Source organism: Somniosus microcephalus, chromosome 11 (genome assembly GCF_052327205.1).
Source record: "Somniosus microcephalus isolate GS21.2 chromosome 11, FLI_Smic_1.0, whole genome shotgun sequence".
Taxonomy (NCBI): Eukaryota; Metazoa; Chordata; class Chondrichthyes; order Squaliformes; family Somniosidae; genus Somniosus; species Somniosus microcephalus.
Window position 1 is genome coordinate 126,404,686 of NC_140997.1, and position 16,965 is coordinate 126,421,650.

At 48.2% G+C, this 16,965-nt stretch overlaps 2 protein-coding genes across 4 annotated transcripts in view; one reads left to right on the forward strand and one right to left on the reverse strand.

Moving 5' to 3' along the window:
• LOC147110874 (uncharacterized) overlaps window positions 1-5,004 on the reverse strand; it is a 116,917-nt gene extending 111,913 nt beyond the window's left edge. Inside the window, exon 1 of one of the 3 annotated variants that reach the window (XM_086001241.1) lies at window positions 4,858-5,004. The gene's annotated coding sequence lies outside the window, so the exon portion shown is untranslated. Of the gene's footprint in view, window positions 1-3,993; window positions 4,400-4,826 lie in introns of those variants that run through there. The other 2 variants (XM_086001240.1, XM_086001239.1) reach the window with 2 other exon arrangements.
• Window positions 4,491-16,965, forward strand: part of LOC147110875 (testis-expressed protein 264-like) — a 1,120,589-nt gene continuing 1,108,114 nt past the window's right edge. The window contains exon 1 of the mRNA XM_086001246.1: window positions 4,491-4,944. Within this exon, the coding sequence (XP_085857372.1) occupies window positions 4,684-4,944 (261 nt within the window). The 5' untranslated portion in view covers window positions 4,491-4,683. The remainder of the gene's footprint in view (window positions 4,945-16,965) is intronic.

The window sequence follows — 16,965 nt, forward strand, 5'->3', positions numbered from 1 at the left end:
ACTCCCCCGTCCTTTCCCCATAGCCCTGTAAATTTCTTTTCTTCAGGTACTTATCCAACTCCCTTTTGAAAGCCATGAATGAGTCTGCCTCCACCACCCTTTCAGGCAGTGTATTGCAGATCTTAACCACTCGCTGCATAAAAAAGTTTTTTCTTACGTGGCCTTTGGTTCTTTTGCCAATCTCCTTCAATCTGTGTCCTCTGGTTCTCGACCCTTCTGCCAATGGGAACAGTTTCCCTCTATCTACTCTGTCCAGACCCCTCATGATTTTGAACCACCTCTATCAAATCTTCTCTGCTCCAAGGAGAACCCCAGCTTCTCCAGTCTATCTACCTAACAGAAGTCCCTCATTCCTGGAATCATTCTCGTAAATCTTTTCTGCACCCTCTCTAAGGCCTTCACATCCTTCCTAATGTGCTGTGCCCAGAATTGGACACAATACTCCAGTTGGTGGCAGAACCAATGTTTTATATAGTTTCATCATAATTTCCACACTTTTGTACTCCATACATGAAGCCCAGGATCCCATAAGCCTTTTTAACTACTTTCTCAACCTGCCCTGTCACCTTCAACGATTTGTGCACACAGGAGTGTGATGGAATACTCTCCACTTGTCTGGATGAGTACAGCTGCAACAAAACTCAAGAAGCTCGACACCATCCAGGACAAAGCAGCCCGTTTGATTGGCACCCCATCTACCACCTTAAACATTCACTCCCTCCACCACCGGCGTACCATATACAAGATGCACTGCAGCAACTCGCCAAGGCTTCTTCGGCAGCACCTCCCACCTCAAAGGACAAGGGCAGCAGGCACATGGGAACACCACCACCTCCAAGTTCCCCTCCAAGTCACACACCATCCTGACTTAGAAGTATATCGCCATTCCTTCATCGTCGTCGGGTCAAAATCCTGGAACTCCCTCCCTAACAGCACTGTGGGAGTACCTTTACCACATGGACTGCAGCGGTTCAAGGCGGCGGCTCACCACCACCTTCTCAAGGGCAATTAGGGATGGGTAATAAATGCTGGCCTTCCCATAAGCGAAACCCCCCCCCCGCCCCAGGTCTCTGTTCGTGCACCCCCTTCAGGATTGTACCATTTAGATTATATGTCCTCTCTTCATTCTTTCTACCAAAACGTATGAATTCACACTTTTCTGCATTAAATTTCATCTGCCACGTGTCCGCCCATTTCACCAGCCTATGTCTTCCTAAAGTCTATCACTTTCCTCTTCACTGTTCACTATACTTCCAACTTTTGTGTCTTCTGCAAATTTTTTAATTGTGCCCTATACAACCACGTCCAATTCATTAATATATATCAAGAAAAGCAGTGATCCTAGAACCGACCCCTGGGGAACACAACTATATACCTTCCTCCAGTCCGAAAAACAACCGTTCACCACTGTTTCCTATCACTTAGCCAATTCTGTATCCATGCTGCCACTGTCCCTTTTATTCTATGGGTTTCAACTTTGCTGGCAAGCCTATTATGTGGCACTTTGTTGAATGCCTTTTGGGAATCCATGTACACTATGTCAACTGCATTACCCTCACCAACCCTCCGTTACCTCATCAAAGAACTCAATCAAATCCATGCTGGCTTTCATTAATTAATCCACACCTATCCAAGTGACTGTTAATTTTGTCCCCGATTGCTGTTTCTAAAAGCTTCCCCACTACCGAGGTTAAACTGACTGGCTTGTAGTTGCTGGGTTTATCTTTACACCCTTTTTTGAACAATGGTGTAACATTTGCAATATTGTTAAGGGCAGAGAAGGGGAAGAATTTCTGAAGTGTGTTCAGGAGAACTTTCTTGGTCAGTATGTTTATGGCCGGAAACATACTGATCAAGAAAGTTCTCCTGAACACACTTCAGAAATTCTTCCTCTTCTCTGCCCTTAACAATATTACGATCCCAGTCTATATTAGGATAGTTGAAGTCCCCCATTATTACTACTCTATAGTTCTTGCACCTCTAAGTTCTCTGCAAATTTGTTCCTCCATAGCGTTCCCACTATTTGGTGGTCTATAGAATACACCTAGTAGTGTAATGGCACCTCTTCTAACTCTAGCCATATAGAGTCTGTCCTTGACCCCTCCAAGACATCCTCCCTCTCCAGCACTGTAACATTCTCCTTGACCAATACTGCCACACCACCTCCTATCTTTCCTGAACACTTTATAACCAGGAACATTTAAAACCCAATCCTGCTCTTTTTTGAGCCAGGTCTCAGTTATCCACATCATATCCCCATGTAGCTATTTGTGCCTGCAGCTCACTTAACTTGTTTACTACACTTCGTGCGTTCACATACTTACACTGTAAACCCATCTTAGGCCATCCTGTATCCTCTCTTAGTTTGACCCTCCCCCCTCATCTTTCTATTTCTTACTTTAGTGCTCTCTGCTTCTCCCAATCCTTTGAGCACTTTATTTCCCCTTTCTAATGTTACATCCTGGTGCCCACCCCCCTGCCAAATTAGTTTAAACCCTCCCCAACAGCAATAGCAAACATCCCCACGAGGATATTGGTTCCGGCCCTGTTGAGGTGCAACCCGTCCGGCCTCTACGGGTCCCACCTCCCCCAGAACTGGTCCCAATGCCCCAGGAATCTAAAGCCCTCCCTCCTGCACCATCTCTCCAGCCACGCATTCATCTGCGTTATCCTCCTATTTCTGTACTCACCAGCTCGTGGCACCGGGAGTACCTTTGAGGTCCTGCTTTTTAATCTCTTTCCTAACTCCCTGAAATCTGCCTGCTGGGCCTCATCCCTCTTTCTACTCATGTTGTTGATACCGATATGGACCACAACCTCTGGCTGTTCACCCTCCTGCCTCTTTGGAATTCTGACTTCAATACAATTAATACAGATTAGTACATGACAAATGTGGCAATTTAAAAGATGACTTCAAGGAAAAGTATTCCCATGTAAAGCACTATTCCTAATGCCACTTTTTGTTTGTTTGTCCAACCTCTTCTGATCACTTCTCCTAATCTCGCCCTCTGATTTCATGTCTGCTTTCCTTATGCCTCTGAAGTGCCTTGGGACTTTCCCCCCTACGTTATGGGCAGTGTATCAATCAGTGTTGCTGCTGTGCCTGGCTTTTTTTAAATGCTTCTCTTTTGATGTTTTATGCAGACTGGAAATCAGTTGGGCAGAATGTTGGCCATTACTTGTGGAAACATTGAACAGCCCCTTAAAAAAAAACAATTGTTATTACTAACAGTGCTGAGAGAGATGGTGAATAAAGTTAAACTCCAGCTTGATGCCCAGATAAAAGAACCCAAGGTACTATTTGAAGAGCATGGATTTCTCCTTGTTTCCTGGCCAATTTTTATCTCTCAAACAACTCTGGTCATTATCTCATTGCTATTTCTGGGATCGTGCTGTGTGCAGCATTTCCTACAACACAGAATCACAGAATCTACAGTGCAGATATGTGTCGGTGCAGGCTCGATGGGCCGAAATGGCCTCTATCTGCACTGTAGATTCTGTGATATCCCACCCTATTCCCGTAACCCCACGTATTTAATCCCCTAACACTAAGGGTCAATTTATCATAGCCAAATCAACCTAACCTGCACATCTTTGGACTGTGGGAGGAAACCGGAGCACCCAGAGGAAACCCAGGCAGACACAGGGAGAATGTGCAAACTCCACACAGTCGCCCGAGGCCAGATTTGAACCCGGGTCCCTGGCGCTGTACGGCAACAGTGCTAACCACTATGCCACCGTGCCCCCGTGCAACAGTGACTATACTTCAAAAGTATTTTGCCAGCACCGACTGCACAGCTCAGGCTGTCGTCAACTGGCTTCAGTTTGTAAACACAGTGCAGGTCCCGGCGCTTCCGTGACTGGCCGGGCCCTTGATCCAGGGGGAGGGGTGGTTCATTATTGTTCAACAATAATCATTGTTTAAGGTACCGAGTTAGAAAGAGACACAGATAATTCAGGGCAGCACACAAGTAGCAGCCGTACAATCTGCACCTTTCATTCTGTGAGTGCCCACATCTTGATTTAGTTTCCCTCTCGCTGATAATGGCACACGCCATCAGCTGTTCACCGCTTTAGTTTCAGTGTAGCGCGGGGGGCCGGCCTGAGGAGCATGCCCGGCCCGCCATCAGCAGGCGCTCCACGGCGATGCAGGCTCCAGGGTTAAACCCGCGGCTCTCATCGCTCGCCATCAGCAGGCTGCACCATCGCGGAGGGCCGGGGTGCTGTGTGAACAGCCTCTCCAGGAATTAAAACAGCCCCGGGACGGCCTCCCTGCGCACGCGAGGGTTCTAGTGTCCAGGGTGGTCAGCCGGGCTGATAAGGGAGGGGTTTCTGCGGCTGAGCCAGCTTGTTGCCCCACCGATTTCACATCCACCACCCCCTTTATCTCACGGTGTGTTGGTAGGTGCCCGGAAGCGCCGAAGATTTCAGATCGCGCCGGCAGCCCGCTCGCGCCCTCCCGGCCCCGCCCCACCGCTCGCGCCTCAGAGACCAGGGCTCCGCTCGCGCCCTCCCGGCCCCGCCCCAGCCCCACCACCCCCACCACTCGCGCCTCAGAGACCAGGGCTCCGCTCGGACCCGCCCCACCGCTCGCGCCTCAGAGACTAGGGCTCAGCTCAGCTCAGCTCGTGCCCGCTCGGCCTCTGCTCGCGCCCGCCGGCCGGTTCCCCCCCCTCCTCAACAATGTCCGAGTTGAATCTCTTGGCCGTGATCGCCTTGTTACTGGCCTCCCTCTTGCTGTGCAGCCTGCTGGGACTGGCCTTGTACTCGGGGCTGCTGTCCGAGGTGTCGGTGCGGTCCGGTTCGCCGCCCGTCCGCTCTCTTACCCTGGCCTACAAGTACAAGCAGGGCCCGTACCGGGAAGTGGGCCGGCTCTTCACCGAGAGCACCAGCATCGCCCCGAAGCTCAGCTCTATCGGAATCTACTATGACGACCCTAGGCAGGTAAGGAGATGCCGGCTGATGTGGGGTTGGTGCTGTCAGGGCTGCGTCCCCTTGCGGGGAGCCTTCTGTTTACGTAGTGTACGTGGTGACGCCAGCCCGTTGCTTTGCGTCAATCTGGGGAACACATTTCAAATCTGTCATTCTGCTGAGAGCCCAGACACTTGTTATAATATTATCATTTAATTGTATAATAAAGGTTCCTTTTGGGTTTGTTGAAATGGGACTTTGTTGCTTTATTTTAAATATCTTTCCATGGGCTCAATACTGCAGAAAGCCGAGAGGAGTATAGAAAGTGCAGGGGTGAAATTAAAAAGGAAATTCGGAAAGCAAAGAGAGGGCATGAAAAGATATTGGCAAGAAAAATCAAGGAAAACCCAAAGATGTTTTATAAATACATTAAGAGCAAGAGGATAACTAAAGTAAGAGTAGGGCCTATTAGGGACCATAAAGGTAACCTGTGTGTGGAAGCGGAAGACATGGGTATGGTTCTTAATGAATACTTTGCGTCTGTTTTCACAAGGGAGAGGGACGATGTAGACATTGCAATCAGGGAGGAGGGGTGTGAAATATTACATGAAATAAACATAGTGAAAGAGGAAGTATTAAGGGGTTTAGCATCTTTGAAAGTGGATAAATCCCCAGGCCTGGATTAAATGGATCCCAGACTGTTAAGAGAAGTAAGAAAGAAAATAGCAGAGGCTCTGACCATCATTTTCCAATCCTCTCTGGCTACAGGTGTGGTGCCAGAGGACTGGAGGATTGCTAACGTGGTACCATTGTTTAAAAAGGGAGAAAGGGATAGACCGAGTGTTGTAGGTGTTTTGCGGACCAAGTGATATGCAAGGTCGACGCTCACACCACTTTGGTGGCAAAAACAGAAAGGCAGATTATTATTTGAATGGCAATAGATTGGGAGAAGGGGAAGTGCAACGAGACCTGGGTGTTCTTGTGCACCAGTCGCTGAAGGTAAGCATGCAGGTGCAGCAGGCGGTTAAGAAGGCAAATGGTATGTTGGCCTTCGTAGCAAGAGGGTTCGAGTACAGGAACAAGGATGTCTTGCTACAGTTGTACAGGGCCTTGGTGAGACCGCACCTTGAGCACTGTGTGCAGTTTTGGTCACCTTACCTGAGGAAGGATGTTCTTGCCATGGAAGGAGTGCAGCGAAGATTCACCAGGCTGATACCTGGGATGGCAGGAATGACGTATGAGGAGAGATTGTGTCGATTGGGCTTATACTCACTGGAGTTTAGAAGATTGAGAGGGGATCTCATTGAAACCTATAAAATTCTGGCAGGTCTGGACAGACTAGATGCAGGAAGGATGTTTCTGATGGCCGGGGAGTCCAGAACCAGGGGTCATAGTCTAAGGATAAGGGGTAAGCCATTTAGGACTGAAATGAGGAGGAATTTCTTCAGCCAGAGAGTGGTGAACCTGTGGAATTCTCTGCCACAGAGGGCGGTGGAGGCCAGTTCATTAAATATATTCAAGAAAGAGTTGGATATATTTCTTAAGGCTAAAGGGATCAAGGGATATGGGGAGAAGGCAGGGACAGGGTACTGAATTTGGATGATCAGCCATGATCTCATTGAACGGCGGAGCAGGCTCGAAGGGCCGAATGGCCCACTCCTGCTCCTATCTTCTATGTTTCTAAATATGACAGACTCAGAGTTATGGTTCAAAACGGTCTTTACTCGCAGGCCTGGGGAGAACCTTTCAGATCGCTGTCTGAATCCGACTCCACCGATATCCTAGCAACATTCACAATTATACAAAAATCAAACCCCTGCCCTAGGGGCGGGTGCAAAACTTATTAGCATATACAGAGTTATTGCTAAATGGCAATTATAAACTGTGACATTTAATCCTTCTTGCCGCCTACAAATTCACAGGCCTGTTATCAGTGACTGTGGCCTCATTTTAATCTATTGCTTTACAACCGTCCGTTTGTTTTCTGGTCAGGTGGTTTGCTCGTTACATGTTTTCTTAAGATAACAGTCCTCGTTCAATCTCTGCAAAGCACAGATTCTGATCTTGTCTCGGGTTACTTCTGCAAAGCAAGCACATTCTGATTAGTCCCACCATACTTTGATGTAATGGAACCCTGTTGTGAGTTTACAACAAACAAATTCTTAGGTATGTTATCTCGTATGTGTTGCCTCGCCTGGCCGAACAGACATCCTTCCCAATCTTCCCATGAATTGCTCTGCAGTTTAATTTCTCAGCATTCAAAGTCACTGAATCATGTTTTTAAAGCTTAGCTGGGTAAATGCAATATACAGACCCATATATCGTTTAACTCAGGGTATGGATTAACTCATTATCTCCACCTTGGACATTGGTGCTACATTATACATATCCTAACCTACAAAACTAAAGTATAATAGTAATTTGGTTACTTTACCGAGTAATTACAGGCCAGTCAGCCTAACCTCGGTGGTGGGAAAATTATTGGAAAAAATTCTGAGGGACAGGATAAATTTTCATTTAGAAAGACACGGATTAATCAGGGACAGTCAGCATGGATTTGTTAAGGGAAGGTCGTGTCTGACAAACTTGATTTAATTTTTTGAGGAGATAACAAGGAGGGTCGATAAGGGTAGTGCGTTTGATGTAGCCTATATGGATTTTAGCAAGGCTTTTGATAAGGTCCTGCATAGCAGACTGATCATGAAAGTAAAGGCCCATGGGATCCAGGGCAAAGTGTCAAGTTGGATCCAAAATTGGCTCAGAGGCAGGAAACAAAGGGTAATGGTCGAAGGGTGTTTTTGTGTCTGGAAGGCTGTTTCCAGTGGGGTTCCCACAGGGCTCAGTACTGGGTCCTTTGCTTTTTGTGGTGTGTGTGTGTATATATAAATATAAATATCAATGATTTGGACTTGAATTTTTGGAAGTATGATTAAGAAGTTTGCAGATGATACAAAAATTGGCCGTGTGGTTGATAATGAAGAAGAAAGCTGCAGACTGTAGGAAGATATCAATGGACTGGTCAGGTGGGCAGAACAGTGGCAAATGGAATTCAATCTGGAGAAGTGTGAGTAATGCATTTGGGGAGGGCTAACAAGGCAAGGGAATACACTATAAATGGTAGGACACCGAGAAGTGCAGAAGATCATAGGGACCATGGAGTGCATGTCCACAGATCCCTGAAGGTAGCAGGACAGGTAGATAAGGTGGTTAAGAAGGCATACGGGATACTTGCCTTTATTAGCCGAGGCATAGAATATAAGAGCAGGGAGGTTATGCTTGAACCGTATAAAACACTAATTAGGCCGCAGCTAGAATACTGCGTGCAGTTCTGGTCACCACATTACAGGAAGGATGTGATTGCACTAGAGGGGGTGCAGAGGAGATTTACGAGGCTGTTGCCTGGGCTGAGGAAATTTAGCTATGAGGAAAGATTGGCTAGGCTGGGGTTGTTTTCTTTGGAACAGAGGAGGCTGAGGGGAGACCTGATTGAGGTGTATAAAATTATGTGGGGCCTAGATAGAGTGGATAGGAAGAACCTATTTCTCTTAGCAGAAGGGTCAATAACCAGGGGGCATGGATTTAAAGTAATTGGTAGGAATTTTAGAGGGGATTTGAGAAGCAACCTTTTCACCCAGAGGGTGGTGGGGGTCTGGAACTCACTGCCTGAAAGTGTGATAGAGGCAGAGACCCTCATCACATTTAAAAAGTACTTGGATATGTACTTGAAGTACCGTAACCTGCAAGGATACGGACCAAGTGCTGGAAAGTGGGATTAGGGTGGGTAGCTCTTTGTCGGCCGGCAAGGATAAGATGGGCTGAATGGCCTCCTTCCGTGCTGTAAATTTCAATGATTCTATATGATTCTATGATTTCAGTTTAATTGGAGCAACATGTTAGATTATTGTATTCGTGTTGCCCTTCAAAAGGGGCACTTGTGGTGCTGATGTGTCAGGTGACACTGGGGCAATTCCGTGCCGCCCCTACTGGTCCAGTTACAATAGGCCCTGGGGAGAAGGTTGTCCTAGCTTTCTCCCCAGCGGGTAAGATCGCAGATGTGACATTAGGGCAGTGGCTGTGATTGTCTGCAGAACTCACTGACACTGGAACAAGTGCTTTTTAATTTGATTGGGTGATGGGGTTCCTAATGCTCTGTTGCATAGGGTCTAATACTGGGTGGAGGCGATGGGGCTTTTGCATGGTTTACAGATGTACAGACTGCTCTGCTTTATGGTGTGATTATTTTATCTCCAATATGTGATTTCTTTTTTACATAATTCTCCTAGAAATCTTCTAGTTAATGGTTCCTCTGCAGACACAGCATTTTGTAAAGTTGTCAGCCATGGCTCATTGTTAGCTCTCTTGCCTCTGAACCAAAGGGTCCAAGGCCCATTCCAGAGATTTGAGCAAATTTATGTTATGCTAAAACTAAAACCACATTAATAAGCTGACAAGACCTGCAGTTCGCAATGTATGGAAGGTTATAATGCTGGAGATTGGCACATTATTTCTATGGCTACCTTACACTATTCCTACAGCAGATTGATGTTGAGGGAGTTGCATGTGGCTACTATAACTGCCTTGGGCAAATAACGAATATTGCTACTACAGCATGCCTTGCTCTTAGTGTCCCCTGCAGTAGTGGGTTATTTGGAGTTGTTCAGACAGAGAGAAAGTCACAATGGGTGGCGCCATGGTTGCTCTCAAGAATCAGGATCAACAGCAGCATGTGTGCTGTGGAGGAAACTGCAGGTGGCCAGCAGGGAAAGGAGCCACAGTGGTGTCGAGCTCTCAAAGTCCGACCCACCTAACAGGGTGTACAGACAGGCTGAGCTTCCTTGACCTGTCTGAGAAGCAATGCTTCCGAAGGCTGAGATTGTCACATCAGGTGGCCGCAGATCTCTGCAGCCTCCGAAAGGAAGACCTGCTGCTTGCTGGACCCGTGGCCACCCATTACCACTGGCTGTGGCAGTCACCACTGCCCTCAATTTCTTTGCCTCCGGCTCCTTCCAGGCTGCTACCGGAGACATAGCGAGGGTGTCGCAGTCAGCTCCACATAAATGCATAAGGCAGGTGATGGATGGATTGTTTGTCAGGGCTGGGAGGTATATAAACTTCCCTTGTTCTGACAATACCCAAAATGAACGTGCAGGATTTGCATCTCTTGCTGGTTTCCCCACAGGTGCAGGGTGCCATTGACTGCACACGTGACAATCCGAGCACCCCCTGACCGACCAGGAGCATTTATCAACTGCAAGGGATTTCATCCCATCAATGTGCAGCTAGTGTGCAACCACAAAAAAGGTTCGTGCAGGTCTGCGCCAGATTCCCGGGGAGCTGCCATGATGCTTTCATACTGCGGCTGTCCAACATCCCCAGCATGTACTGACCTGGAACGAACCTGAAAGGATGGCTGCTTGGTGACAAAGAATACCCCTTTCAAACCTGGCTAATAACAGCTGTGAGGAACTCCACCAATCAACACCAGAAGTGGTACAACTCCAGCCATATGACAACCAGATGTGTCATTGTGCAAGCCATTGGCATGCTGAAGTTGTGCTTCAGATTCCCAGACAGGTCTGGAGGCTCCCTTCAATACTCCACAGCGAGGGTCTCCAGGGTGGTCCAAACATGGGCAAAAGAGCTGAATTCCAGAGGTGAGGTGAGAGTGACGGCCCTTGACAGGAAATTGTGTTTGACAAATCTATTCGAGTTTTTTGAGGTTGTAACTAGCAGAATAGATAAGGGTGAACCAGTGGATGTGGTGTATTTGGATTTTCAGAAGGCATTCTATAAGGTGTCACACAAGACTGTGGCAGTCACCACTGCCCTCAATTTCTTTGCCTCCGGCTCATGGGATTGGGGGTAATATAGTAGCATAGATTGAGGATTGGTTAATGGACAGAAAACAGAGAGTAGGAATAAACGGGGTCATTTTTGGGTTGGCAGGCTGTAACTAGTGGGGTACCACAAGCTTGAGCCTCAGCTATTCATAATTGACATTAACGATTTGGATGAGGGGACCAAATGTAATATATCCAAATTTGCTGATGATACAAAGCTGGGTGGGAATGTAAGTTGTGAGGAGGATGCAAGGAGGCTACAAGGGGATATAGACAGGCTAAGTGAATGGGCAAGAATATGGCAAATGGAATATAATGTGGAGAAATGTGAACTTATCCACTTTGGTAGGAAAAATAGAAGTGGGGATGTTCGCTGATGATTGCACAGTATTCAGTTCTATTCGTAACTCCACAGATAGTGAAGCAGTCCATGCCCGCATGCAGCAAGGCCTGGACAACATCCAGGCTTGGGCTGATAAGTGGCAAGTAACATTTGCATCACACAAATGCCAAGCAATAACTATCTCCAACAAGCAAGAGTCAATCCACTGCCCCTTGACATTCAACGACATTACCTTCACCGAATCCCCCACCATCAACATCCTGGGGGGTCACCATTGACCAGAAACTTAACTGGACCAGCCACATAAATACTGTGGCCACAAGAGCAGGTCAGAGGCTGGGTGTTCTGCAGTGAGTGTCTCACCTTCTGACTCCACAAAGCCTTCCCACCGTCTACAAGGCACAAGTAAGGAGTGTGATGGAATACTCTCCACTTGCCTGGATGAGTGCAGCTACAACAACACTCAAGAAGCTCGATACCATTCAGGATAAAGCAGCCCACTTGATTGGCACTCCATCTACCACCTTAAAAATTCACTCCCTCCACCACCGGCGCACTGTGGCTGCAGTGTGTACCATCTGCAAGATGCACTGCAGCAATTCGCCAAGGTTTCTTCGACACCACCTCCCAAAGTTCCTCGGGGCAGTGTCCTAGGCCCAACCATCTTCAGCTGCTTCATCAATGACCTTCCCTCCAACATAAGGTCAGAAATGGGGATGTTCGCTGATGACTGCAGTGTTCAGCGCCATTCACAACTCCAGAGATAATGAAGCAGTCCATGCTCGCATGCAACAAGACCTGGACGGCGTTCAGGCTTGGGCTGATAAGTGGCAGGTAACATTCGCGCCACAGAAGTGCCAGGCAATAACTATCTCCAACAAGCGAGAGTCTAACCACCTCTCCTTGACATTCAATGGCATTACCATCGCTGAATCCCCCACTATTGACATCCTGGGGGGTCACCATTAACCAGAAACTTAACTGGACCAGCCACACACATACTGTGGCAACAAGAGCAGGTCAGAGGCTGGGTATTCTGCGGTGAGTGACACACCTCCTGACTCCCCAAAGCCTTTCCACCATCTACAAGGCACAAGTAAGGAGTGTGATGGAATACTCTCCACTTGCCTGGATGAGTGCAGCTCCAACAACACTCCAGAAGCTTGACACCATCCAGGACAAAGCAGCCCGCTTGATTGGCACCCCATCCACCACCTTAAAAATTCACTCCCTCCACCACCAGTGTACCGTGGCTGCAGTGTGTACCATCTACAAGATGCACTGCAGCAACTCGCCAAGGCTTCTTCAGCAGCATCTCCCAAACCCGCGACCTCTTCCACCTAGAAGGACAAGGGCAGAAGGTGCATGGAAACACCATCACCTGCAAGTTCCCCTGCAAGTTACACACCAATCTGACTTGGAATTATATCGCCGTTCCTTCATCGTCGCTGGGTCAAAATCCTGGAACTCCTTCCCTAACAGCACTGTGGGAGTACCTTCACCACACGGACTGCAACGGTTCAAGAAGGCATCTCGCCACCACCTTCTCAAGGGCAATTAGGACTGGGCAATAAATGCTGGCCTTGCCAGCGACACCCACATCCCAGGAATTAATATAAAAAAAAATCATTGTGGGCTGTGTTCTGCACAGCATAGTGCAGCACTGAGGATTAAAGGCCCAGGTGGAAGAAGTCGCTCAGGACTCCTCATCTGATGAGGATTCCAATGGTGAAGAGGAGTAATAGCAAAATACTGCAGATGCTGGAAATCTGAAATAACAGAAAATGCTGGAAATATTCAGCAGGCCAGGCAGCATCCGTGGAGAGAGAAACAGAGTTAACGTTTCAGGTCTGGGACCCTTCATCAGAACTGGAAAAAGCTGGAAATGTAACAGATTTTGAACAACTTCTCCTTTGACTCCACTCACTTCCTCCAAATTAAAGGTGTTGCTATGGGAACCCACATGGACCCTAGCTATGCCTGCTTGTTCATGGGATATGTGGAACATTCTTTGTTCCAGTCCTACTCAGGTCGCCTCCCTCACCTCCTTTTCCGGTACATCGATGACTGTATTGGTGCCGTTTCCTGCTCTCGCCCTGAACTAGATAAGTTCATTCACTTTACTTCCAATTTCCACCCTTCCCTCACCTTCACATGGTCCATCTCTGACTCTTCCCTTCCCTTCCTTGACTTCTCCGTCTCCATTTCTGGCGATCGGCTTTCGACTAACATCCACTACAAGCCCACCGACTCCCACAGCTACCTGGACTACACTTCCTCCCACCCCGCTTCCTGTAAGGACTCTATCCCATTCTCCCAGTTTCTCCATCTCTGCCGCGTCTGTTCTGACGATGCCACCTTCCACACCAGTGCTTCCGACATGTCTTCCTTTTTCCTCAACCGAGGATTCCCCTCTACTGTGGTTGACACGGCCTTTGACCGTGTCCCTTCTATTTCCCGCACTTCTGCTCTCACCCCTGCCCCTCCCTCCCCAGAACCACGATAGGGTTCCCCTTGTCCTCACCTTTCACCCCACCAGCCTCCACAGTCAACGGATCATCATCCGCCATTTCCGCCACCTCCAACGTGATCCCATCACCAAACACATCTTCCCCTCACCTCCACTTTCAGCATTCCGAAGGGACCGCTCCCTCCGCGACACCCTGGTCCACTCCTCAATCACCCCAACAGCCCTGCTCCTTCACCTGGCACCTTCCCGTGCAAGCGCAGGAGATGCAACACATGCCCTTTTACCTCCTCCCTTCCCACTGTCCGGGGCCCCAAACACCCCTTCCAGGTGAAACAGCGATTTACTTGTACTTCTTGCAATTTAATATGCTGTATTCGCGGCTCACGATGCAGTCTCCTCTACATTGGGGAGACCAAACGCAGATTGGGCGACCGTTTTGCAGAATACCTCCGTTCAGTCCGTAAGGGTGACCCTGAGCTTCCGGTCGCCTGTCACTTTAATTCTCCACTTCACTCCCACTGATCTTTCTGTCCTTGGCCTAATACATTGTTCTAATGAAGCTCAACGTAAGCTCGAGGAACAGCACCTCATCTTTTGATTGGGCACTTTGTAGCCTGCCGGACTCAACATTGAGTTCAACAATTTCAGATAATAATCCCTGCCCCCATTTTTCATGCAGTATGATTTTACCATTCCCATTTGCAACATTTTCACAGCATGTTCTTTCAATTCCTTCCTCCCCTCCTAAACCCTTCCCCCCCGTCTCTGCACCTGCTTAATATCTGTTACATCTCCAGCTTTTTCCAGTTCTGATGAAGGGTCCCAGACCTGAAACGTTAACCCTGTTTCTCTCTCCACGGATGCTGCCTGGCCTGCTGAGTACTTCCTGCATTTTCTGTTGTTGTGAAGAGGAGTAAGATTGGGTGACCAACACAAGACCAGCCAATCACATTGCTGCTCAAGATGCCATGCATGCCCTGATAGCTCGAAGGTTCAATTAGTGACTCACATTGGACCAATGTCCTACAACAGATCTGTAACCATCCATCCAATGGTTCCACATCCACCAATTGGTGCCAGTCAATATATCTCTCCACCTTCAGCGGTAAACAAATGAAAATCAGAATGGGAACTTGCCATTCATTAATGGGGCACATGGGAAAGTGGTGCGAATTTATAAATTTAATGTGCTCCAATAAATAAATATTTATAACTAATATAAAATTACATACATGTGCTTACCCTTGGTGAACTATAAAGCCTATCCTTTCCTATCCTGTGGTGCAGTCCCTGTGGCTTCAGCAGAGGTAATGACAGGCTACCCTGTTCCTTGCTCTGTCTGATTAGGTGCTTGCAACCATTGACCTCTGGGTGTTGGAACCCATGAAGGCCCTGCCAATGATTGCTCCATCTGCACTGGGCCATCGGGACAGGAGGCAGCATATCGGGTACTGGTCGAGGGGGGGGCAACAGGTTTGACGTGCATGCACTTTGAGAAAAGTGCGCACTTTCCCCTCTCATCACCATTCTTCCACCCCATGCCAGCAGCGCATCACTCCTGCATCTCTGAGACGGTTGCTTGGAGAAAATCAGTGACTCCTTGTCAGCCCACGTCTAATCTGTCTGCCAGCATGTGGAAGCCGGTAGACATGTTGGCGGTCAGAGTTTGCAAGGCCGCCTGCAGGGACTCATTAGAGCTCCCTGATACAACTTATGTAGAGGTGGCCAGACTCAATGGAAGATTGTATGGTCGAAAAACCTTGCGACATCACTCCACAAATGTTAGAGCTGGACTTCTCCATTCTCTGTGCACAGTTGTTACTGAACCTCTAGCATTCACCTCTTATTGATGGACCTCCCCCAGGTTCAGTATCTCTGTCCAGCTGAGCAGAGCTTGAAGAGGACGGTGCTGTCCACCACATCTGTCCCTGCCATCACTCTCTGCTCGTGTTCACCTTGTGCCGTGGCAATCACCAGGTATCCCATCTAACTGTGTGACAGGCCCAACCGATGTGCTTGTATCTGTACTAGTGCCTGCAACGCGTGTATCCTGTGATGGTGTGCGCTCAGCAGGAGTGAGTTCCTTTGAGTAGACCTCATCATCTCTGGGCAGGGGCTCGTGTTCTTCACATGATGGCCCTGAAAGAGAGAAGCGGCGATTAAGATTTAATCTTTACAAATATCGAAATGCAAATGGGTAAAGTGATCATATTTGAAAAAGTGCTTGAGTCAACGCCAAGGCTTCTTCAGCAGCACCTCCCACACCTGCAATCTCTAACCATCTAGAAGAACAAGGGCAGCAGGCGCATGGGAACACCACCACCTCCAAGTTCTCCTCCAAGTCACACACCATCCTGACTTGGAAGTATATCGCCGTTCCTTCATTGTCGCTTGGTCAAAATCCTGGAACTCCCTCCCCAACAGCACTGGGAGTACCTTCACCACACAGACTGCAGCGGTTCAAGAAAGCGGCTCACCACCACCTTCTCAAGGGCAATTAGGGATGGGCAATAAATGCTGGCCTTGCTAGCAATGCCCACATCCCATGAATGAATAAAATAAAATGACTGACTTGTAGAAGATGTGGGTCTGAGAGATTAATGCTGTCACCCCACTCCAATGGAAAATCAATATTGCCATCTCCAATGCTGAGGCTGGCAGAGATGTCGCTTACTTATAGAACCGCCTCCTCCGCCAGGTAAAGCTCCATTATCTGTGGGGGTATGCCTCTGGTCCTTGCCCTCTCCTTGCTCTCGTCCTGCAAGGGTGACACACCAGACCTGAGTGACTTTTGAGGCATATGTGCCTCCGATGGAAGCAGTGCATTTCGGCGAAAAGGACAATCGGGCAGATGCATCTTGAGTGGCACTGACATGCATTTGAGGAATGTGTTGACGGTGCCATTTGAGGATGTGTGCTGAGAATTGGGGGGGGCTCCGATTACTTGAGGATAGAGTGACTGGCAGTGGTGAAGAGAGGAAGGGTGAGGATGTGCATTTAAACAGAAGGATAGGTGCTGATGAAAGTGAAGTGGGTGTGAGGAGTGCTGTGAATGAAGTACAAATGATGAGGCTGAGTGAGAGGGGATGCACTATAGGATGTTTGTGCATCTTTAAGTTTGCTGAACTTTCCTGACCTGGTCAGGTCATTGAAGCGTTTGCGGCACTGGATCCAGCACCTTAGTGATGTGCCTGCTGCACCTCTTGTGCTACTGCCAGCCACGATGCCTTGTGGTGGCAGCAGGTATCTTTTCCCCCATTGGTGGGAAACAGGGCCTCCCTTGCTGCAGCCAGTAGAACTTCCAAGGAAGACTCTGTAAACCTAGGGGCATCTCTATGTTGTCGTTGCACAGCCCAATCTTCTGACCTCTAAACCTCCTTCCGTTTCATTTCTGAACTGGG